This window comes from Lagopus muta, chromosome 2, assembly GCF_023343835.1.
Source record: "Lagopus muta isolate bLagMut1 chromosome 2, bLagMut1 primary, whole genome shotgun sequence".
NCBI classification, from domain to species: Eukaryota; Metazoa; Chordata; class Aves; order Galliformes; family Phasianidae; genus Lagopus; species Lagopus muta.
This window is the reverse complement of record NC_064434.1, coordinates 62,845,899-62,870,693: the sequence shown is the minus strand read 5'-3', so window position 1 is coordinate 62,870,693 and position 24,795 is coordinate 62,845,899. Positions and strand designations below refer to the sequence as shown.

At 41.1% G+C, this 24,795-nt stretch overlaps 1 protein-coding gene across 3 annotated transcripts in view; it reads left to right on the top strand.

The window, feature by feature from the left end:
- LOC125690068 (SAM and SH3 domain-containing protein 1-like) overlaps positions 1–24,795 on the top strand; it is a 522,255-nt gene that overhangs the window by 406,029 nt on the left and 91,431 nt on the right. For all 3 annotated transcript variants that reach the window (XM_048938015.1, XM_048938019.1, XM_048938018.1), the window contains one exon: positions 16,267–16,395. In XM_048938015.1, coding sequence (XP_048793972.1) covers positions 16,267–16,395 — 129 coding nt within the window. The remainder of the gene's footprint in view (positions 1–16,266; positions 16,396–24,795) is intronic.

Here is a 24,795-nt window from a genome sequence, read left to right as displayed (position 1 = left end):
GTGCGTGGGTACACACACTCATAGAAGGTTATGAGTGTAATTATCAGGAATATAAATATGTCTCTTTCAGTGTCGTTGTTACTGTATTTATGACGATAAACGGCATTTTACTCTGGTAACCGTGTGTTAAAACTTTATGTTCTCTGCCTTTGGCCTATTCTGGTTGTGTGGGAGGCACATATAAAGGAGATTAGGTAACTATTTAATACAATAATAAGTGATACATTGAAAGCTTTGTAATGGGCATGGCAGGAGTCAAACAGTGTTAATGAGAATATCAGCACGCCTGCTGCAGTGCTGAATGAAGATTACGTGAGCAGCATCTTGGTGCTGGATGTTCCTGATCTCTTTTGCTCCTGGAGGTACAGTGGGCGTGCAAAGAAGGATGAAGTCTAATTTCTTCACTGTTTACATAAAAATGTCATGAGCCTAGGGCACAAGAGTTTACTTACAATGCGATCAAGCATGGCTCGTGGGTTTTAAAGAAGAAAGGAGAAACACCTTTTGCCATTTCTTTACAAGTTCTGTCATATGATTCTATGGTTCTCCCAGCTCTGGCACCAGGCTGACCCTGCTGTGCAAAGCTGGCTCTCTTCTCCTGTGATGGGGGGAAAGTGGATTGGAGAGTACTGACTGTGATGGTGCATTGCACCTCCCTGTTGATGGAGTGCATGTTTGTGAAGTGAGTGTATATCCACGGCTGGAGGTTCAGCGAAAACACACATTAGGGTCGATTGCCTTTCACTGCACTTCAGGAAAAGGCATTTTAGGTTTTTAAGGTGTTCTGCTTGCCAGAATAATATCCTGCTACTCATAATGTATGTCTTATGCTACACATAATGTATGATAGTGGAATATCACTGCTGTAGAATTTGTGGGGTTTACAGAGTTGTGGAGATCTCAGGCATTGCATTCTACCTCACTTAACCATATCTGTACAAGTTCTGAAATGCATCCATCACTTCAGGATTTTGTACTCGTGGTCTCACAGCAGGAGCTTTCTGAGCATTCCGACTTGTGTAAAAAAAAACCCTTTCAGACTGAAAGTTTTTTATACCATCTTAGGGTTGGAAACAAATTGAAAGTACTTAGGTTCTAATTCTGGATTGAAGCTCATTACGTTCCTTTTTACCACCACTTTTAGATTTGACTTGTTAGCAGTATCACCATGTAAATGTAAACTGAGTCTTCATTAATACCAAGTAGTTGATTATTCTTGTGGGTTTTCAATGATTGGCTAGCTTAGCACAGTAACTCTTCCACTTAAGCCAAAACGTGTACTTTGTGAGGATGAAAATAAGAAAAAAAAATGTTTTAAACAAAAGAGTAATTATATCCATATGTAATATGCATCATAACTTGCAGGCTCTGACTTCCACTCCATTATCTGTCATATTCCCACCTCAGAATTCATAAATAACCACTGTATAACCACTGGAAAAGGGTGGAGACACTGCACACTGCATGTTGGTTCTAACTTCTGTCTTCAGGTTTCCAACTTCAAGATGACCACGTTTATATTTCAAGAACTCTGTGCTTTGGAATGGTTTGTGCGGATTATGTCACGTTTTATATAAGAATTAGGGACAACAAATTTCCACATGCATGAGCTGGAGACTGCAGTCCATTTTCCAAGGTTGTAAACAGTACCTGGGATGTGTTGGTGCTGCCAGGTGGGACTGTGTTGTTACAAATGAGGCAGCAGCACTAGTTCAGTTCAAAAGCAGGTGGCTTTCTCTTCCCCCTCTGAATGCATATCCTTATGTCTGTTTTCATTTCATTGGAGAAAAAGGACTGAGTAAAGGAAGTTTTCCTGCTGGCAGAGTGCGTTGGAAATCTCCAGACGTGGCAAATTCTTTGGGCGTTTTTGTTTGTTTTTACTTACCATACTGCTCTAAAGTTTCTTCTGAGGTCGTGTTTTTGTTGTAGGAGAAAATGGCAGTTCCTGGTATCTCTTCTTAGTTATCCAAATTTCTCTTGCTGTTTCAGCTTGTAGTATTCCTACGCTGGTTTCTGTGCAGTGTGTAAATAAAAGTTGAATGATGCATATTTTTCACTATATTTTGTTCCCGGTGTTTTACTCTGTTCAGTCTTTTAAGAGTGAAGAGATCTGTTTATTTCTTGCTTCATCAGTGGAGGCTGCTCAGCTTAAAAATTCTGCTCTCCTCTTTAATTACTGCTACCTGAATGTTTTGCAGTGAGGCATGAAATACAGTCTAATCCTCTGTCATCCTGCTCCCCTGTGGTGGCATGGTCTGTTGCTTAAGGAATTGAAGGGAAATTGGGGTATGTCACCTCTGTGAGGTACATTGTTTCTTGCTCAGCACACATCCCACAGTGTATTGTTTAGGTTTTGTGTCTGGAAGTGAGTATGTATATATGTGCAGACGGGTAACGTGAAGCCCAGGCTTTGCATGATATCTGTCTAAACTCAGGAAGTCAACCGAGAACATAAGGTCAAGGACCTAATCAGAATATTGGCGCGGTGATGAAGAATTACTTCATTCCACATATGGTGTGTGTTCATGCAGAGAAGAGAATGGCAAAGGATGCTTCTGCAGATCCTTGTTGCAGACTCAATCCTGATGAGTCTCATTGGGTTTGTTCGGATTAGAGGTCGAGTTTGTAATTACCAAAGTTGAAAAAAAAGGAAGAGGTGTGAGTCCTGAATGTTGCTTTTCCTCTCTGGCAGACTGCTACGTTCCTCAGATAGTCTCTGCCAAGCTAATTGTGGTTTTTAATCCTCATCTCAAATGTACTTCGAATACAAAAGATTCTACAAATTTTTTTTTTTTTTTTTTATCTGCCAAATCTAATTACAACTATGGCATAGTGCTTGCAGATGGGTATTTATGGTGCAAACTGCCACAGAAAAGGTGAGGAGGAATATATTACATCTCTGGCCCTCCTTCCTCTCTTGGGTAGAGCTGTTGCTGTGTAGGGCTCCTATTTGGAGCAGTTAAAAAATATACATATATTAAAAAAAAAGAAAAAAAAAAAAAAAAAAAAGAAGCAGTGACTCTCTCTATTCCAGACTTCCACCTCACATAGGAAAATGCATTTAGTACAATGTGCAAATGGGTGATGTCACGCATCAAATGTGCAGTGTGCAGTGGTTCTGTATCCAGAGCTGTCTTTGTTTGGCTAGAGAAGTGGAGAAAGGATCCCAGTTGAGAAAAGAAGCTGGTAACCACTAGGAAGAGGGATTTGCGGAAGGAAGAGTTGCAGCCTCTGTGAGAGGAAATGAGCAGAACATGTGCTGAGACTTAGGAAGGGAAAGGTCAGCATGCAGGCTGCCCTGAGGAGGCCTGGGCCTGATGGTGGGCCACAGAGCGTCACTGAAATGACAGGGCTTGCTTCATTCCTAAGGTGGGGTATCAGAAGGCAAAGCCCCTTGTGCGTCTGATTTTGCTTGAGGACAGACGTAAAGTGGGTTAAGCTGTTAATGAGCACATGAATCATGCAAGGTAATGCCAGGGTAGGAATTACCTACAGGTGTTTCGGGTGGATAAGTTGGAGCAGAGGGCTGGCTAGCGAGAAGGGGCTGATGCTGAGAGGGAGCTGCTGTATACAGCTGATGCCCTCATTGCCTGTTAATGTGTAACTCATTCCCAACCAGCCCTGATATGTAGTCATGCCTCTAAAGCTTGGAAGAGAGATCTCAACAGGTGTGATTCTCCTTTCTCTTTGTGAGAGATATCCCTTCGAGTCCTAATTCTTCATGCGTGAAGTAGCTTATTACTATCTATCCTCTGGTTTGGGCTGATAATGGTGCATGCTTTGAAAAGTGGCGTAATGTGTAATGCCTTAATTTTGCCTTGAGAGCTCCCTGCTGTTGTTGTGGCTTTTCAGATTGGCCCAGGTACGTAGCTTGTCCTGCCACACTTGCTGGGTTTGTGGCTTGGTGTTCCCTGTGACAACAGGCTGTACTTTCATCTCAGAAGCAGAATCTGAGGGAACTTATCCACTGGAAGCTTTCTTCTCATCATACAATCTCTTTTGCAGTTAGGTGAGATGTTTTTCTTCTGCATGACACCTTTCCTAACAAATGGTCAGTTTGCGGGACACTCTACTTTTGATGTTCAGGTTGCTGTGTTGTTGTTCAAGTGCCAACTTAGTTTACTCCCCAGGTCCAAGTGTCTTTATCTACAGTTGCAGCCTTTTGACTTGTGGTTCAGGGCCTTGGGTTGGTCACAACAAACTACTGGGTTTGGTAGAGACTTGTGATTTCTCACATACTTAATTGACAGTGGGATTCTGAGAGCTTCTGCTTTTGAGGTTCTCTTTCACCATGTGGGGATTTTCACAGAGATGCACCCCCATCTGAAACAAAATATGATGTGCAATAGTTGAGTAATGCATTCAGTGACCAGTGAAAGCTTAAGTATTATAGGAGGGAGACATTACTGGATAGACAGCTCCATGGGATTAAGCATCTTCTTGAAGCAAGTACGTGGCTTAGTCCTTGCTGAGGTGCTCCTTAAAGTAGTAAATTACATGTTGCTCCTTCAAAGAAACATGTGTTTGAAACACTTGAGAGATGGGGCAACCACACAATTTTTCAAGCCTGGGCTCTGTAGGAATTGCACTGTAGGTAGGTAGAAATATTTCTCTTTTATTTGAGTAAGAGGCCTCTTTAGCTTAATTAGGAAGTACTTTGGCAGTGATGAAGCAATATAGGCACACAGGAATGCAAAATGCACATCTCTGTGCACAGCTGAAGGAAAATGTGCAAATAAAATACCAGATTCCAGAGCAGAAAGGATTATACACTGACGAGAGAGAATTCTTACTGCTAGGTTAATGTCCCTAATTGATATAAACAGGAAGCCCTGTGCAGTCTGTGGTAGTTAAAAGATACGCATCTAAATAATATTTAAATAGATTCTTGCATTTTTAAGACCCACTGGAGTATAATTGTATTCAACTTAATTAAATGAACCAAATACCCCTGATAGCTGTGCATTACTGCTCCTAAATAAAGCACTCTCCGAAGAGGCTTCATGATGCTTAGTTAAAATGATAAAGCCTTAGCCCAGCACCATGAAGTGTTGCATGAGCAGTTTTATGTTTAGTTCAGCTCTGTGCTACCTGCGGCAGTTAAGAATAAGCATTGGTAGTGCTGTATTGGAGTCAGAACCTGGCAATTCACTGAAGTGCTTCAATATAGAGTCAGTTTTTCTGTTTTTACTGTGTTTATGGGTATTATTTTATTAAGCTAAAAGCAGGAAGATGTGCTAAGAACAGCCCACGCAGTAAGTGGTGAAGTTAACCGTGTTGCTGTCTGGTTTCTGCTTCTGGCTCCCTGTGTAAATGCAGGCTGGCTATTTAAGCATGCTTGTTATTGCCACTGCTCCTCATAAATAACGTCTGTCATTATGCCTGCCTCACACACAAACTGGGATAAGCCCTCTCCTTCAGAACCAAAATATCTCCAAGAATAATATCCCTTGTGTCATGATTGTTTCCTTACCCCTCCCCTCCTTCCCCCCCCCCCAAAAAAAAAGAAGTACCTACGTGAGAAAGATCTAAAAGTAGAAGGAAGCTCCAAGTCTGCAGGAATGTATTGTTTGCCAGGCTCCGTGCTTGTAGCCCCTTGATGTTGTGCTTGTGGCCATGGTGGGGTGCAGAATATGTGTAGTTGGTGAGGCTTCATCCTTGTGTTTAGTTCCCCTCCTCACAGGTCGCTATGCCCTGTCTGTATGTGACTTTCCAGGGTTTTTGGGGTTTGTTAGGCTTCTCTTTGCCTCACTGCACTTCACCACAGCCTCTTTGCAGCCCTGTCCGGACACATGGGACCGGCTGACAGTCCGGCCAAATGTGGGCACAGTGAGGTTGTCCTCTGGAGGCTGCTGCAGAGGCAGCGGGGCTGGGCAGTCTCCCCTGGCAGCATGAGCTGGGCTGGTGCAGGTTGCAGGAAACTGTTTCTTCTGCTGTTAAGATTACTTGGGGAAAAATGGAGTTATGCCATATTCAATTATGGTTGTTTCCTTTTCTGGTAAAACACTGCCTGTCAGGAAGCAGTAGGAGTGAAGGAGAGGTTAATCTCCAAGCACGCAGAAGATTTGAATACATCTTCCAGACTGCTAGCTGCTAAATTTCCAGCAGGAAAGAGTAGAAGAGTAGCAGAGTTTCAGAGAAAGCAGGCAGCCTTGTTTTCCAGGGCCCACAGCTTCCTTGCCCTCTGCACTGGTGGTCTGTGTCCCTGGATACGCAGCACCTTGTGTCGTGGGGCATAGTGGCCGTGACAGACTCCCACATCTGCTCAGTGCGTACCCACAGCCATCACCATGGTGTCTCGTTGGGCCACGGATGCTGCGGTCCTTCAGGAGAGCCAGGCTGGACAGTTGTGCTGAACCTGAAGCCTGGTACCCAAAAAGGGGGGAAAACAGACCTTAGAAAAGAGAAATGGAGAACAAACAGTGTTGTACTGAGGAAGCCAGGAAAAGGGGTGGGGAGGAAGAAGGATAAGAAATTTCTTTCAGTGAACTTTCCTTTTTCTGAGCAACTTATTTCCTGGTGAAAAGGATAGCAAAGTTTAAGGTAGAGATATTTCTTACTGCTGTGGTGCTGGGATAGACATACAAGTGGAGAGACACAAACGTCAGAGGTGGTATTTTTCACTCTCGCTTTATTATTATTATTATTTTTAATAGAGCACCTAGCACAGTAATAATATACCATTTCTTCCATAAAGAATTTAAAGACTGAGAGAACTTCTTAGCATTAGAAAAACAAATTTATGCTTTGTTTGGGAGAAACCAATGAGGGACCACCAAGTTGGATAAAGAATTATTTTACTTTTTTTTTTTTTTTTTTTTTTTTTTTTTTTTCCCCCTTGAGTAATGTGGTGACAATTACCTGTACGCCTCTTGTATGCATCCCTAATATGAACCTGCATATATTCCATCTTGGGCAAAAATTTCTTCGAGCTTGAGCAGTAAATAAGTAAGAAATGTGGTGCTGTGGGTGTTTTTGCTGCTATATGTTGATGCAGTAAGTTTACGAATCCAAAGATTTGTGCTTTCATTGCTGTTTATGATGTTGATACATGCTCATCTCAAGATCAAAAGGATTAGGTTGGAATGAAATTCTGTAAAGCAAACAGATCGATGTACTTACCAGTAGATGGTATTAATACTCTGGATGTCTTTCCTGCATGGAGGTTGACTTACAGACAAATAAAGCTGCAGAAACAGCTGAAAAATTACTGCCTACTCCTTAAACAAGATTGTCTTGGCATGCTCCTAAGAGTCTGTTCACAGTTAAGCCCCTATTTTATAGTAGTTTCTGACTTCCCCTCTCCCCCCCATAATTGAAATTGGAAACAAAATCAGAATTTCGTACAGCAGAATCACTGTTCAGTAAGATTGCAGAGCTTCCTGGTTCATTGAGTTGCTTTAGTGTATTTCATTGTTTTACTGTATTTCACCAGTACATCCAGCTCAGAGGGAGTCACCCTGTGTGAACACTGGTATAAAGAAGAAATTTTTGTTTTGACTACACTTGGATATAAATTTGACCAAGGTTTATTTTCTCTGAGTCTACCATGCAATTTAGCCCCTTGCCAGATACTCTAAGCCTGTGAGCTCAAACTTACTGGCTTTTTAACTCAGTTGTCCAGAGATGCAGTCGTCTACTCTGGTTGCTTTGTCTTTAAATATCCAACTTATTGTTTCTTCCTTGCATATTTTGCAAGTTCTTAGGGTTCTTTTTCAAGTTACTGCTTTAATGAGTTGTTCACAACTCAGTTGCATAGAACCCAACCTGCCACAGAATTGTTTTGTTGTGTTTTTTTGTTTGTTCGTTTGTTTTTTTTTGTCATATTGTGCTACGACTGGATAGAAAAGATAGAATTTTAATGAGACCTTATACACTATTACAGTTGATTGGTCCAGCTCACTGAGGTGAGGACTTATCCCATCACCTTACATAAGATATTTGTTTTTTTGTATATCCATTTCATCAGACTTTAGCCTACCCAAACCTGAAACCACCCCCTAGCGTGCTGAAGTTCCTGATGCTGAAACAAGTTCATCTCCATCTCTGTAATGATGCTTTAATAACATCTAGTTCATTCTTAATTCTTGTCACTCTTCTGTATATAATTTGTTTCTGTTCCCAGGTGCCATGGCAGTTGATGTATACAGAGGGATGCATTTCCATTCAATGTGGGAAAAAGATTTGGCAAATGCAGTGTGTGAAAGGAGGAGGCAGTGATAAACAGGGACACAAATTAGTGATAGATGATGTCACGTGCAGCTCTTGCATGGCTTGAGGAGTTGTTCATTTATGCTGCTTTACAAGCTGGCAGCAATTACCTGTGCCTGACTGATGGCCAGTTGGGTGAGTAGGGATGGCCTAGCAGTTATTACTGTAAACTAAGAGTTCTGATCTGTTTTTTGATGAGCTTATTGCAGATCACCTTGAGGAGAGGAGGGTGGAGGGTAATATACAGTTATTAGGGAAGCTGGACTTTAAGGATGCTTTGAATAAACTTTTTATTCAAAACATCTGCACATAATCTTGTCTGTCAAATAACAAGCATCTGAAAGAGCTGGTTCTGCTTCTGATAAATATCCACTTTATAAGTATGTTGGAATGTACATTTGCATAGATAAAACTTTTTCCTTTAGCATATATTTTTATATATATATATTTATTTGTGAATTTTTGTTTTAAATTTTTTTTTTTGCATAGAGGACTTCCTTGGTTGCATGCCAGAGAGAGAAACACTGATTTTAATTTACCATGGGAAGGAAAAGTAGATCACGTTTGTAATGCTTTTAAGAGGTGCTTTGTTACACCTGGAGATTTCAGGACTTCACAATGAAAAGTGAGGGGAAGAAGATGGTGGTGTGGTTGGTGAAGGAAGTGTTTGATTTGCAACAGCTTTGAAAAGAGGAAGAGTTTCTCTTGCTTTAATGATATGATAAGGTATCGTATATAATGGAAAAAGGTTACACGGCTGTGTGATAAAGTTTCTGGGTGTAGAGAGACGGTACTCTGAATTTAGTGGGCTATATCAATTATTTCAAGTAAGTTATACAAAATCTTTTCTGTCAGACCGCACCATTGTGCCTTCTATTTATTGTAAAGAATCTCAAATTGTTTAAAATATGCTGCTGAGAGAGTGACAGTGTTATTAGATCTATTTTTATAACCATCTGTAAAGCCGTATAACTTAGTGATTCAGTGCTCGGATGCCATAAAAATTAACAGAAAGCCTTCCATTGAATCAGTGTGATCTGTGTGTTTTCTTTGTTCTCTCAACATCCAGCTAGAGAGGTCAAGGGAACCATGACAACCCTTCAACTCATCTAAAATAGCTGTTCTCAATATAAAAATGTCATGACTCCTACACTGAGTATTTTATGCCTTCCCCTGAATATCAAGATGAGTGTGAGGCTCCCTGGCCTCCCTCTTCTCTCGCACTCACATTTCTGACCCCATTGACTGTCAAGATTGACTTTGAACTTGCCATTTTATGCATGGCGGAATTGTTTCTTCTCCTGAATGGAAAATTGTCCTTTTTGAGCCCTAGGAAGAGACAGAGACATTTCTGTAGCAGCTTATTGGATGTATTTTTAGCAGCAGCTGTTTTGAAGCTAAGCCAGAATGCAAAAAGTTGACCATATTCCTGGCAGAAATACATTGCTAGCAAAGGACAGGTAAGAGAGTCAGAAATTAATACTGTACACAATTATCGTGAAGCTCTGCAGGTTTTCCTGTGGATGACTGCCCTCTTCATTTGAGTCTGCATTACTGTAATGTATACAAGTGCTACCCAGAGAGGCGTGCGGAAATGTAACTGCTCTATTTTGGAAAGATGTGTTCCTGATGCAAGTCTGCCTCCTTACAAAGAACTGTGGAAGAATGTGAAATACAGTCTCTTTTAGATGAGAGGCCTAAATTCATGTGTTCATACAATTTGTAGTGCAGAAGGTGCTGTCACAGTTTTATCTCTAGCTTTGTGTCCATGATGGGGATGGCAGTTCCACAGCCAGCCCTAAAAGGGGAAACGGGGCAGGGGAGCGAAAGGAAAAAAAGCAAACAATGGCAGTGATCTGAGGAGGAAAATAAACTCAGTTTTGTAATTGCAATAGCCGCATCATGGTTGGTTAGGGCAGTATACACAAGGTTCTCTGAGCCCACATTGGGAAAAAGTGTTAAATGGGCTGGTGCATTGTTCAGAGCTGTCTGATGGAAACCTGAGCCTCCCTTGCTGTCCAGGTTGGCTAGTTCTGCTTACCTCTGAAGATCTTTTTGAATGTGTGAAGTCTTGTTTGTGCATAAGAAAAGCACTGCTTTCAACATGTTCCCTTTCCACAGATGTTCCCATTTCACAACCTTTTTTTGGTCCATTTTCCTTCTCTCCAGCCCAAACAAGCCTGTTTGCTCTGGACCACATTCTGGCTTACATTTCTGTACTCCTTACAGCTATCCAAACCAAAGGTGGTATTTAAACTTGTGATCATGTTCCACACATTTTTTGTAGGTGTCCCTGTTAAGATTGAAGTGCCAGAAATAAGCTGCTCATGTTTACAGCCATTCTCCACACAGTAGTCCTGTGTCTCAAGTATGGAAATGGATTTTTCACATCTTGGGCTGAGAAGATCAAAAGCATGCCTTTGTCAGGACATGATTGCAGAGCATTGCAAAAGACCATCTTCACTTTGGCTGTGTCCTTTCCATGTGCGCTGATCAGTAGTCAGATTTTTCGTGCCGGTTTCTGAGCTGTTCCTAACCTGCCAAGATTATTCCTGTGCTGTGGCCATAGCTGGAGTGGGTACAGTGATTGTAACTTGTGTGGCTGCTTTGTGTGCTGTCGTCTGTATTGCCATATGCAGCTGGAGACCCCTCTGTCTGACCTGACAGGCTCATAGCATTCACATTTATTTTACAAGTTAGGGATTCTCACAGTTGCATGAATTCCACTCCCTGGCTTGGAGAATGAGTGCATTTGTCTAATAACCAAGACCTGGCATCTGTAGCTACTAGAACAGGGGGATGGGCTGGACTGTGCAGCTTTGTAATATTCTGTCAGAATCTGAGGTAGTGAAGTACAAACTGTCATCGATGGTTTTTGGTTTGGTTGGTTTTTGTTGGTTTGTTTGTCTTCTTCTAAAACTCTTATTCTGCATGGAAATTTGAGCAGAGAGAACATATGCTGTGCTATGCCTGGGATTTAGGTACATACCCAGGTTCACAAAACATTTGTTACTAGCAAAGGTAGTTATTCCTCTTGTCCTGGCAGTTTTTGTTATACCATTGTCATTATTCAAATATGAATGTATTTTTATTTAATTTTACTGCCAGCAAAGCTTGCTGACAAAACATTTTTCTTTTTACACTTTTAGATGTCAAACACAAAGGATTCTGCCAGTGTATTAAGCTAACTGATGTGCAGTGACCGGTAAATCTTAGCTTCATAATAAGTGTGTCAGATCATTCCAGCTCCTCTTTGTAGTCACTCCATTAACATGAATCTCGATGGATTCCTCTGGTATTCACATGCATATCAGAACTAATTCTCTGGGCATTCCAGGGTAATTCATCTTCTACCCTCTGTTTTATGATGCCAAAAAATGTTGTATGCATACATTATAAGATGGAAATTTATGAGCGTTGTTTGACTACCAAAACTAGAAATCTGAGGTAACTTCAGTTTTCATTAAAACGTTTCATTAAGTAGTAATTTTAGGTTTGCCCCTTCAGAACTAGTGGGTCGTTTCACTTTTCCGAATGTCAGATTATTTCTGAAAATGTCTCAAGAAGTAGCAGAGTTTCAGGAGAAACACATTGTTGCTTCTTACAAATACAAATATTTCAGGAATGGTATTTGTGATGAATATTTCTGTTGCTTACGATATTTTGCTCCAGAGAAAATCAGTAGGATTACATATCTTGAACGCTGCAGTTTGTGTGGCAATAAACACAACTGGTGCACAGCAGTTTTCGTGGCAGGGCTTTTAATAACTGTTAAATATGTAGTAAAAGAAAAAGAGCTGCCATGAAGTCTTGTTTTTTCAAATATTACTGACCTAAAGCACTGAAGAGCACACAGTGGGTGCTGTATTACTGATACATCAGTAAGAATGTATTTGAAAGCTGTGCCATTCTCCATTAGGATCACATAAGCTAATTCAAATACAGGACTGCCCCTGTGTCAAAGTGGGACTTAGTGCCACATAACTGAAGGCTTACTTTTAAGTTACACTGGCTTGTTAGTTTTGGTATCAAATAGCTGTATGCTATTTTCATAGCTGTGAAACTGAAGTGTTGATTCAAGTCTGTTTTTGTATTGGAACCAAGCTCACACTGTTGGGTTATGCATAAGGAAGAAAGGAAATAAGCAAACAACTGAGTTTTGATTGTTATTTCTATTATTTTAAAAATCCTCTAGGTTTTGGCTTGCAAAGGAAACTGAAAATTAACATCAGCTTTCATTCTTTATGCATCAGGGTAACATCTCTTTAAAGTATTGTTAGTTATGAATGGTTTTATTGTTCTGTTTTATTAATTAGGGAGTTTTTTAGAATGTTTTAGACAATTCTTATGACTATCTTTGCCACCTTTGCCTTGCAAGGGAGATTAATGAGTTCTTAAAGTTCTGCATGTGAGTATTTTGTACTCGGTTCACTCGGAAACAGACTTGGAACACAAAGCACACTGGCAGTGTCTGTGAGGGAGTTTGGAGCTGCTTGGAGAAGCGTTCAATTCAAGGCATTGACAAGCAAGAATCTGGGAGTTCAGAAATCATCTTCTGATTACTTGTATCTCCAGTCTGACATCACCAGATTTCTCATGTAGGTCCTCTCAGCTATCATCAGTGCAGGAGGAAAAGGAAGAAAAATGAAACTTTATTTTTTTTTAGCTTTGCATATTTTCAGTAGTACTTAATAGAATAGAAGTGGGTTGTGGAGGTAATCATATGTATTTAAGACACTGTGAGAAAGTTTCAGGTAATGTAAATCAGATATATGATTGTACAGTTGTGGCATTGTTTCCATGTGTGTGACATGAACAGATGCTGCTGGGTATGAAATACTTGCTGTCTTTGGCTTCAGTTGACTTGTGGATCTGTTTTTCTTTCGGACAAGAGCAGTGCTCTTGGGATAATCCTCCATGTAAACTCAGAAATGGTCTTTGCTACAGAGAAAAAAATAGATAAATCAATATCTTCCACTACAGCCTTCTGGAAAGTTGAGATGTAAATACAAATGTTTACATTTGTGGCATCATATTTTCATAGGATCATAGAATTGTGTGGGTTGAAAAGGACAACAACGATCATCTAGTTTCAATCCCCCTGCTATGTGCAGGATCAGCAGTCACCAGACCAGGCTGCCAGAGCCACATCCAGCCTGGCCATGAATGCCTCCAGGGATGGGGCATCCACGTCCTCCTTGGGCAACCTGTTCCAGTGCGTCACCACCCTCTGAGTGAAAAACTTCCTCCTAATATCTAACCTAAACCTCCTCTGTCTTAGTTTAAAACCATTCCCCCTTGCCCTCATAAACCCTCCTCCTGTTTATATGCTCCTTTCACGTATTGGAAGGTCACAATGAGGTCTCTCTGGGGTCTTCTCTTTTTCAAGCAATTTCTGGCCTATCATCTGTTCGGTATGTTAAGTTTTCTTTCACATGGGACTTGTCTTCTTTGTAGTGTTGCCATCAGTTGTGTTTGGAGCTCAGCCCCTCACTTGAATCCTGTGCCTTGATTGAAGTGCTGTCAGTTTCTCCAGGCTTTGTGGCACTGATGGCCTTTGTCACTTCTCTGTTGGCTGCTCTTTACCATCACATGCTCAGTTGCAGTGGCACAGCCCTTCGTCTGCAGAGTTTAATTGGAGAGCTGTCACCAAGCTCATTTTCCTCTAGAGACAGTCACAAGCCTTTAGATCCTTTACAGAAAGCTCCACAAGCCCCACCCCAAAATATGTGAAAAGAGAATATTTGCAAAGATTTGCTTGATCCTTTGTGCATTGCAGTCTGCTGTCTTACCCAATCTTAACTCCACTTGCAATAGAGCTGACTTAGCTATACAGAAGCTCACCTGATGCATTCGGATTTGAAGTACATTACTCAATTTCAGAGTCATTACAGTAACTTTTTAAAGTAGCAACTGCTGTGTTGTATAATCTTTAACTACACTCTTGTATTCCCCAGTAAATTTACTACATGAAATTTAAAGGTGTCCAGAGTTCAGGAAGGAGACAGACTGACAAAGTCCCAGTGTGCTGGGATGGAATGAAATCAGGTTTCATGTCATCTCTTTGAAACTCATGCAGGTTTTTGTATTGCCTGCAGCAGTGAACAATTGAAGATTATGTTTGTGGGCTACTTTTTCTGCTTGGTGCTTGTTATTCCCCATGGCACAGTGGAGCTGCTTATCCATACAGAGCATGCAGACCTTGTGGAAGACACCCTGCTGCATAGCACCAGTACCTGTGTGCTCAGCCAAGGCTATCGAGGCCACTGGCTTGGGTGGGTTTGGGAGTCCTTTTCTTACCCAGTCTGCTGGGCAGTGACAGCCTGGGAGGAATTACCTGGAGAAGATGTGTGGTTGCTGCCCACTGCTCCCAAGGCAAGATAGGCTGCAGGGTCTCTCTCAAGGATGCCAGTGTTTTGTTCCCAGTGGCATGGGAAATTGAAATGTTTGAAATTGTGTAAAGTCCAAAGGTCTCAGAAGTGGGATCTTCTTGTGCTAAGGAACTCAATCTTGCAACAGTTGAGATTCCCGTGTGAGATCATTAGCAGGTTGAGAGATAGGAAATACAGTAAAAAATGAGTAAGTATATATAGAGAAGTGTGTATGTGTGTATTTAGTGTAGTTATTTTGCTTCTGCTGCTCCAGCAAGTGATACACAAGTTGTTTTCCATCTGTGCCATACACACTAGTTTGAAGAAACCGCAGATGGTTCTGCAGAACCGTTCTGGGAAGTGTTCAATACCTACTGGGCGTGTGGAAATGTGCTTTTAAAAAAAGTAGGAAGTGTGTTTTGCAAGTCAGGTTTAGTAGGCATCAGCACTGATTGAAGAAGGAGTGTTTTGTTCCAATTACCTGGAACTGATACTTTGTTAGAGCAGACCTGCCTCTTCTGCACAGTCGTAACACAGAAAACAGGACTATTTCTTTTCAGATGGCAATGTCTTGTGTAAGATGTGGTTTCTGTTGAAGAGATTTCCTCCTAGCTCATGTTAACCCTGCAGTGCATCTTAGGTATGCTATTAGCATAATTATTTTTAAATGATTTCTTAATTGCTTAGCTTTTTCTTAATATTAAAGACAGTTTTATGTTTGTGTTGCATCTGTTTACTGATAATAGCAGTGAAACAAAGCTGCAGAGTATCAGAATATATACACAAAGTATAGGTTGTTATCTTTTGAAGAATGTAAACAGTAACATACGCCTTTTTGAGGAATGTGTACAATAACATATGCTCTTACGTAAGTTAGACAACAAGGGAAACAGAAGTACTCCATTCCTTGTTTTGGGCTTAGTTAACTGTATGCTTATTTTACCAAAAATTGTTAGTCAACCCTGCGCCCTCTGGCATATATGCCTGAAGTTTACTAAGATTTCTAATGCCACTTATAAAATCCAGCCTTTTTTTTCCTCCCTTTATTTATCCATCATTTAAAAAGATGGAATTAATAGGTGACTACAATTAGGTTCCTGGCTATTGCCATTTTGTTAATGGGGTGGTTATCTTGCAGAGCAGAGGTTTGGTACTGAGTGAAGTCTGTTTCTGCCTCCAGAGCATTTTAAAAGACCAGTTGGCAGAGTGTCTCTGTGAGTGGTGTAAACTCCCCTGTTCAAGTCATTTGGCTGGAACTGTTTGCAGTCTGGCTGACTGCTTATAAGCAAGAAGTTTCAGTGTTTGAAATTGCTGTTAATGATTGTCGAGGAAAGCAGGGCTACTCCCAGTAAATAAGGTTGGTGGAACATATGTAATGGCTGGCAATGAAGTGAGCAGGCAGCTGGTTGGAGAACCAGATGGAACATGGCTGTCTGTGGGTGGGAGCGCACGGAAGCAGATTGTGCCCAGGGGTAGTGCTGTGCACGGCTGTCCCTGCTGTTCTGACTGTGCAGGAATTAGCAGGGACCCATGTGCTCCCGAGGGGCTGCTGTGACACCACAACTCATTGAAAGGATGACCTGTGAGCTGTGTGCCGCCCGTACTGCAGGGGTTGTGCTGTCACATTTAAACCTGATTTTTAAGTTGATTAATCTCTCATTTTTTCCCTTTGTCTCCACCACAGGATGGGTCACTGGGAAACATTGATGACCTGGCACAGCAGTATGCAGACTACTACAACACCTGCTTCACGGATGTGTGTGAGAGGATGGAAGAGCTGCGCAAACGGAGGGTTTCCCAAGACCTTGATGTGGTATGTAGAGAGCTTGGGACTTTATTAACAATGATTGCCATTTGTGACCTAAAAGAATCGCCAGTATTTCAGTTTGATGATTTGAAAGTTACTTTCCCATCCAGGGAAAGAACTATACGTGATTGCACTTGCACACACAAATGCTTCAGCAACCTCAATTTAACACTTGGAAATTAACTGCTTTTTAATTTTTAATTTTTTTTTTTTTCCTCTCTGGGCATTCTGTTCCACTTCTTCACTGTCTTCATAATGAACCTTTTTTCCCTCCGATATTCTGTTAAATACCCTCCCATGTCTTTTTATGCCTGTTGTCTCACATTGTTGTTTCATATGCCACTGTGAAGAACTGGACTCCACCTTTCTGATAGCCTCTCCATAGCTACCAGTGGGCTACAGGTTGGTCTCCTCAAAGCTGTCTTTTTTTTTTTTTCCAAGCTCAATCTCCCAGATCTCTTAGCATCTAATTGCAGGGCAAGGGTTCAAACTCCTGAAAACAGTGACCCTGCTCTGAGATCATTCAATTACTTCGGCAGTGCTTTGATTTCTTTCTGTCACACCTGAAGGTGGTGTTCCAAGCATGACCTGACAGTTGCCAAGTAAAAGTGAAGAATGTCTTCCATCTTCTGGCTGCACTGCTGTTTGTGCTGTTCTGCAAGACTCTCTGTCCAATTTCTGTGGAACAGTCTGTCCCAGACAGTCAGTCCCCAGTCAGTGTTGGTGTATGGACCTACTCCTCCTCAGGAGCAGGACACTGCAGTTGTCCGTGTTGAGTTTCATGAGGTTCCTGTCAGGGCACTCTGCCCTTAAGTGTATTGACTGTAGCTCAAGGATGGCATCATCTACAACCTTGATGATGGTGCCATCTGTTTCCTCTTCAGGTTTTTAATGCAAAAGGCCCCAGGTTAGACCCTGCCGTGCTCTGCTTATAACTGGCCTTCAGTTACAGCATGCTCTCCATTACATTATCCTTAAAGCCTAACCTGCTGTTTTTTACCCATGCAGTGGCAAAGATTCTCTGGGGAGTCCCACTTTCTCTGAAACTAATCTTTTATTGGGACATCTCCACAACTCATTTTTGTTAGCTTTATGAAGGAACCTTTTCAGGAAGCGTGTCACAAAAACATGGTTCTCACTTTTTGATAATTTCCATTTCCGTAATGTTCTGTTACATTTATAAATGATTATCACTGCTTAGGATGTATGTGCATGTCTGTATTGTGCATATGTGTTACTGATAATTGTGCTTCTTTCATTTTAAACCTCTTCATTAGTTTTCGTGATGTTCATGAAAATGTTCTGTAACAGAGAGAAAAGAGATTTTAGGTCTGTTTGGTCTTTGTGTTAAGTTTATGCTTCCCAACTGTATGGTACATTTCACTTACAGTTTTGTAGATATTTTCTAGAAGAACTTGCCTGATTCTAAGCATGTTACTGAAGGAATTCTCTATACCATACCTGCTTTTTCTGTGTTGGTAATTTTTACATATCACATGCAGAAACTCAGAGCTGAATTTTCTAGTTATTGCAGAGCCTGTAAATTGTGAACCTGATTATGTAGTTGTTCCTAGTAGTTTTGCTGTGAAACAATGCAGTGTTTCTGTTATGAAATGATTTTTATAAGGAATAGCTTTGTATGCTGTCATTTAGTGCAGTACTTCTTACTTGAACATCTCAAGTTGTAAATCTCATATCCCATCTTGTTTGTTTGGGAAAATATGGTATGATCAGTATCTCTGGTGATGCATAGTGCTGCAGCAGAGCCAGCCTTGCATCTGATCAAACTTCTGCAGTTCTTCTATGGGATCAAATCCTTCAAGAGGAATATGGGAACTGAAGATGCACAATTGTGTTTTCTGCCTTTATTTCCCCAGATCCTGATAGATTCCCTGATCCAGGGAACATTTTCCTCCCATTCTCTAGCAGCTGTATCTGATGATGTGGTTTACTTTGAGGATACTTTCTGTCTTCTTGGGATTCTAATTTGACAGCTGAGGGGCTACTAGAACTCATACTGACTACAGTTATACAAACTGGCTGCAGGGTCAGTGCAGAGAGTCAGCTCAGCCCCACTCCAGTTGGATAGATTATTCTTTTTTTTTAAATAGGAGGAAGAAAATCAAGTGTCTTTTACAAATCTATTCTTACCAAGAAGATCCAACTGTTAAACAAAAGATGATTGCAGGAAATCCCTTTGTAGATGGACCCTTCTGTGTGTAGCAGTTGGCAGCAGAGAATTGTGGTTCATGTGCAAGCCTTCACATACCTGGTATGTTAGGTAGCTGTTGCCAGCCATGAAGCTCCCTCTCCTGGCACTTGGGCTCTTGGAAGGAAGCTCCTGTCCTGTAATGAGGCATGTGAGTAATGAGGCATTCTTTGTGGCAGGAAAGGATTCCCTTCCATTTGGACAGATGGGCCTAATTTGGCCGCCTTCTCTTCCAAAGCTGCTGAAGCCAGTCTGGGGAAAGCCATCTGAGCTTAATTAACTCACATCAAAGGTGCAGAGCTTCATGCTGGTTTAAATAGATGCAAGCTAACCCAAGACAGACCAGTGAGTGATTCACTAGCACGTTCTGTTCAAGAGAAAGTAGAGTGAGAGAAAACGGCTCTTGGAAAAGACATTCTGTAGACTCCTCTTTAGTGGCTCCCATATTCAGCTTGCTCACTGTAGTAGACCAGTGATGACTTTTGAACTTTTAATTTTCAGTTGCAATATCTTCTCTCAGACTTAAATTAGTGCTCAATTTTTTCTACATCCATCACCAGCATAATCCGGACATCAGATGCCATTGTGCTGGTAACAGATGATATCATAGATATTAGCTCACTTCATCAACAGCATCCAAACAGCACTGACTGCAGCTGAAGCTTGCTGTTGCCAATAGGTAGTCAGGTGTGACTCAATAGGTACAGTGGGAGTAGGGGATGGACGTGTTGGCTGGCATGTATTTTCACTGTGATAGAATAATATACCTACTTATAATCTGCTTTAGAGTGAGGGACTGGTTTAAACAGAAGAGCTGCTGAAGTGTCCTCTAAAGTAGTAATGTGAAAGACAGAACAGATGACTCATTTATTGTAGTATCTTTCCTCTCTGTGCAGCTTGAGGAAAGGTAGTGTATTTGTAGGGGTTTGGAGTTGTTAATAAAGTTGGGAGAAATACTAGGTTCACATAGCTTATCCCAGTAGCAAATATATGCAGTTAGAAAATGATGGTGCACTGATATTATTGGTCTGCTATTCACTGGCTTCCTCGCAGGGATGAGGAGGGACCATGCCTAGCTCTGTAGCCTCTTCCCTGCAGTGAGGACATGCCAGAGCCTTTTCCCCCCACTAGCGGTCTTCTCCTTCTCTTTATCCAAGTGCTACTGCAAAGAAAAGCTGATGCACATGCAGCACTAGTGCTGATTCCTAGGGTTCTGCCAGAGTGAAGGCTTCTGAATTGTGAGAAGGTGTGCCATAGAGTAAGCCTAAGCCTTGCACTGAGGTGAGGAACCGGGGAACAGGAATCTCTGTTCACACCTCTCAATGCTACAGATGCTTTGAGTAAAAAAATTATGTATGTATTGGTACACACCTTTAGATTTTAAAGCAGGGTAAGTGATAAATGCTGGAGACCACAGTTAGGTTTGCTGAATTCTCCAGGAATGAAGAGGAGTGGATCACCAAGGGGCTGAACGTGGTGCAAAAGTGCCCAGTGAGGCTGCATCCGAAGGAGCAGAGCAGTAACAAAGAAGTGCCTGAGCTGGCAGCATCTTACCAGGGACAGGCATTCAGTACTGGCTCACCCAGAGTGCCCTTTGTAGCTTGTTCTCTGAAAGGACAGAAATATGAAATACGAACTGCTTATTGCTGCCTCTGTATACTTTGAAAACAATTTTAGCTGTTTGAGAGTAAGTGTTGATATCTTCATTGTGTATTGTATTTTCTAATCAGCTCTCCAACCTTCCTATCAGACCATGGCCATTTCTGTCTGGATATCCTGCTCTCGCATTGAATTAAAAAAGAAAAATCACTTGGTGAAATTGTTAGGGAGAGCAGCATATCATTCCATATAACAGTAGCTGCAGATGGAGCTAAACACAGATTATTTTTCCAAATGGCAGTGCAGTCAGGGATTGTTGCCCCTAACCACAATAGGTGCTTTTTGCACTTTGGAATTTCGCCTCTGTTTTTGTAGTGGAGAATGTGCTTGGGTTTGGACGTAAATGTTTGTGAACAGCATGGGAGTTGCCCACATTTCCTAGCATTTGGCCTATTCCTGTGCACCATGTGTTTTTTTGGCTGCCATCAGAGTAGATAGAGCAAATTTTCAGGGCCATAATGGATGTATCCCTGGTAATATTCAGCTGGACATCTGCTAAAATGCAGTTATGGCCAGAAAAGTGACTCCATGAGGATGACACCTTGTTACTGCTCATCTCTGCTTTCTTTGTATCTTTGGGATCATATCTGCTTGGGTCGCTGTCAAAACCAGGTTTGCCCTGCCCATCAGCAGGGCAGGACGTATTGATGTAGCTGTGAAAGAGCAAACTGCATTCTGTTGTCTCATCCATCACTGACAGTGGCCAGTTAACTGCTGCTGCCAAGGCCTGCACTGTCGCTGGTGATCCCGAAGTCAAAGAGCAGCCCGAGGCTTCCTGATGGATTCTGACAGCTATGGCTGTGGCACTGGGGAGTTGCACTTATCTTTTGACTTGTAAATTACATAAATTCGAAATGAATGTCATTGTGAAGTGACAAGACACACAGTTTACCTCTTTTTTTTTTTTTTTTTTTTTCCTCTGCATAAATTTAGTTCATTGCCTTGCACAGAAAGGGAAATGTTCAGAATCTTTCTCTGTCTACATGGTGTTAAGGTACAGTATCTGTAACTGAGAAATAGCCTTTGGTAGGCTATAAAACCTGGCTTTATGAACCTGCATATATGCTGATGCACAATCAGGAAATAGAAATGAGCATAAAACCAATGTACAATTCCTGCCTTGCTGCCCACACGTGTGTGTAGCCCTCATGCTTTGCGGCACTTGATTTTTGGAAGGTGCTCAGCAGCCAGTTGTTTGATGACAAATAGGGTTGACAGTGTAGATGATATCATCGTATAAATGTCTAGCATGGCAGAGTAGAGGGACAGCAGCACAAACAGATTAATTAGTAGTTAGAGTGACAGAGTAATTAATCTTTAGGCTTTTTAGAGGCGATGTTGCTTGATACTATGTTGCTGGTTGGCAGTATGGCAAGACCACTGGAGAAACTCAGCCAACCTTCACTGAAGCAGACTAAAGTACCCAGTGCTGTTGCAATCATTGATTGATGTGCATTTAAGAAATCTCTGTGGGAGCTGGCCAGTTAAGTTGGAGTTAATGAATATCTTTGTGAAATCTGCCTGTGCCTGCACTAGAGCTGGCTCTTACCACTTCCTCTATTCTTTGTGCCTTACATACATTAAAATCTCCAAGACTGAAATAGTCTGTTTATTCCCTGCCATGAAATTATCAGCTGTGCTTCGCAAATGCAATGTTGTGTGCTTTTACCTTTGTGCTAAGAGGACACCTCTATCTTGCTGGAGCAGAATCCCACTGTTTTGTTTTGTCTTGCTGGCTGCATGTCGCCCTCCAAAATATAAACAACATCTGAGTTGGATTAGAAAGGTAACTACAGCACAAAAAGAGAACTGGAGAGCACACAGATAAGACTTCTTAAATTTTGGAGAGTTTCCAGACCTTATCAGTTAGATACATGAAAGAAAATGTAGTAAAAGATGTGTGCTTCTAAGCATTTTTTCCTCCAATATAGGTTGAAATAGGACTTCTTTTTTTTTTAAATATGAGGTGCATAAAGAAGGTTTACATTTGTAGGAAATACATACTAGAGATTTACTGTGTTTGCGGTCTCAGTCTCAGTATTTTAGAGTTTATCTATATAAGTTAAATCTATCATATTTTTTTCATTGTAAATGGAACTTTTCAAAGGTAGACACAGTGGAAATTCTGGAACAGACAGGCTATTTTTAGTGTCTCATGTATCACACATCAGGACAGCAAAGGCATTTAAATGCAGAGTTGGCATTAAGCATGAAAATAAAGCGAGGCTTGTTCCATACACAGCAAAGTGAATGCAGTTCTCAGCAGTCTGTTGTCTACTTAGTACTTTCAAACTTAGTAAAAAAAAAAAAAAGTCTCTGGTATGTAAGCTAATGATCTCCTGCAGTCCCACCACTGCTTCTGTTGGAAGCCCTTTTATGAATAATCTCTTAGCAAAATCTGTCTGTCCGTAGCCAAAGTGTAGAGGCTGGAGACCCAGCAGATTGTGCAGTTATGGTGCTTTCAGTCACCTTTATCTTCAGTGCATGCAGAGGACCCTTCGCTTTTTGGAGCAGGATCTTCAGCACTTCTGATCTTCCAAATGTTTGTATTTTTTGCAATGTCAGTGCAAGTGTCAATGTTGAACAGCTTGTCAAAGTTATTCTTTCTTTCTGAACTGATAATAGTTATTAAAAAAAAAAACCAACACTGTGTTATAAGTAGAAGTAACTTGCTTTGAGTACTCTAACTGGTAACTTTGGAGGGGAGAAATTCTTTAGTGTTATAAATGCTTTCCCACTCATTCTCAATCTTACTGCATCATCTGCAATAACTGTCTTCTCCCTCTGCATTTAGCAGGACTTTTACTTTGAATTTAAGATCAATTGAACATCTAACTGTGCTTCTCTTTTATGCTAAACACATCGCATATCAGCTGGAGCTGACAGACAAGATTTGTATTAACTTGGTGATTTAATCTCATTGGAGCCTGAGGACTTGGGGAGCAGGGGGAGGTGAAGTGAAGGGAATCACTTGACTAACATCAGCTGCCTTCGAGTATTTTGTTTTTCTTTTCTCCCTTCTAAATTTAAGAAAAGGACCACAAAAAATGGAAGTGTGGAGAGTCATGGTGTCTGGCTCATTAGGTAGATTTCACTACAAAGGTTAAACTCGTTAAAAAAAGGAAAGAGAGCAAATTAAATTACAAGAAGATGCACAAGTCTTCATATGTTGCTAGAATTCCAAACCACCTGAGTGATATTACTGTAAGAAGGCAGTGATGTGTATTGGCAGGCCATTGAGTTTTGGGGAGTGAGGATCCAGGATGTTACGAACGCACTTAACAGCTTTTTTAGATTTTCCAGGCAAATTTGAGTTTGTTTAGCAAGCAACTGCTTCTTGTTCTTAGCAAATCTTGGGACAGTGCTGATAGCTAAAATAAACTCTGGTGTGACTTATGTGAAGATAAGGGCAGACAAATAAAATGGCAGACAACACTGATGTAAGATACACGTGGGATAGTTCATCTCTTAAGACTTTTTTAGTCCTTTGTTCACACCTCAGGTACCTGTTTTGATAATTCTGTTGCATTAAATAGAGACTTCTGGGGAAAATATTGGTACTGTGTCAGAAAAGGCACGGATTCTGGTAACGTGATAGCAACTAAACCAACAGAAAAATTAACCTGGAAAATAGAAATATATATAGTTTACTCTTATTTGTCTTTGTGTAGTTCAGTTCTGGCTCCCCAGGCAGTTTCTATGGTCCTTCCTTCTGTCCTCCAACCAGTCCATCTATATATGCTGAGAATGGCTGTTGAAGACAACAGCTTCAGATGTCACAGTATTGCTGTGCCAGTTTCCACTTCTCCTGCATCTTTGGGTAGAGGAATAGCGCTACTGATCATCAAGGAATAATGAAGGATATTGCTCAAGACAGAAGTCTTGAAGTTAGTGAGGTATCAAAAAAATTACACTTGTAAAAGCCATAACAGACTTACAGGTTATCAGGGAAAACAAGCAAATCAAAATCAGGAATAAATCAAGATTGTGTTCCAGGGGGAATGAGAAACACATTATGAGTATTTGCACACATCTGGATGTACTTTGGAAAGTCTGTTTCTTTGCAGCAGAAGGACACTGCCAGCAAAGATGCCCAGAGCAAAGCAGATTTCCATCTGCAAACTCAAAAGATTTGGTTTCTTTTTTTTTTTGCCAGTCTGGCCCTGATCTTCATGATGTAGATTCTGCTGCTGCACAGTTCTCCTTTTGATCTCCCTATGCTTTATCTTTTTTAGTGTTGTGCAGGGTTTCCTGTTTCAGCAGCATCGCCTGAAGCACAGAGAGAAATGTTCCATTTCAAACAAGACAGACAGTCTGTGAATTTTGTGTTTGAAGGAGAATGCAAGCATTTTGAAGATATGTGATTTGGTGATTGATCAGTCTGTTTTCCACAAAATAACAAAAAGATGAGTTTAAGATGGAAGCCCCTCTTCCTGACTCCTGTTTGCCATATCCCTCTTTATTTATAAGTTTTCCCCCACTGTTTAGATTGCAGCTGTAGCTTGCATAAGGAAACAACGTAATCTGGGATTTCTGTA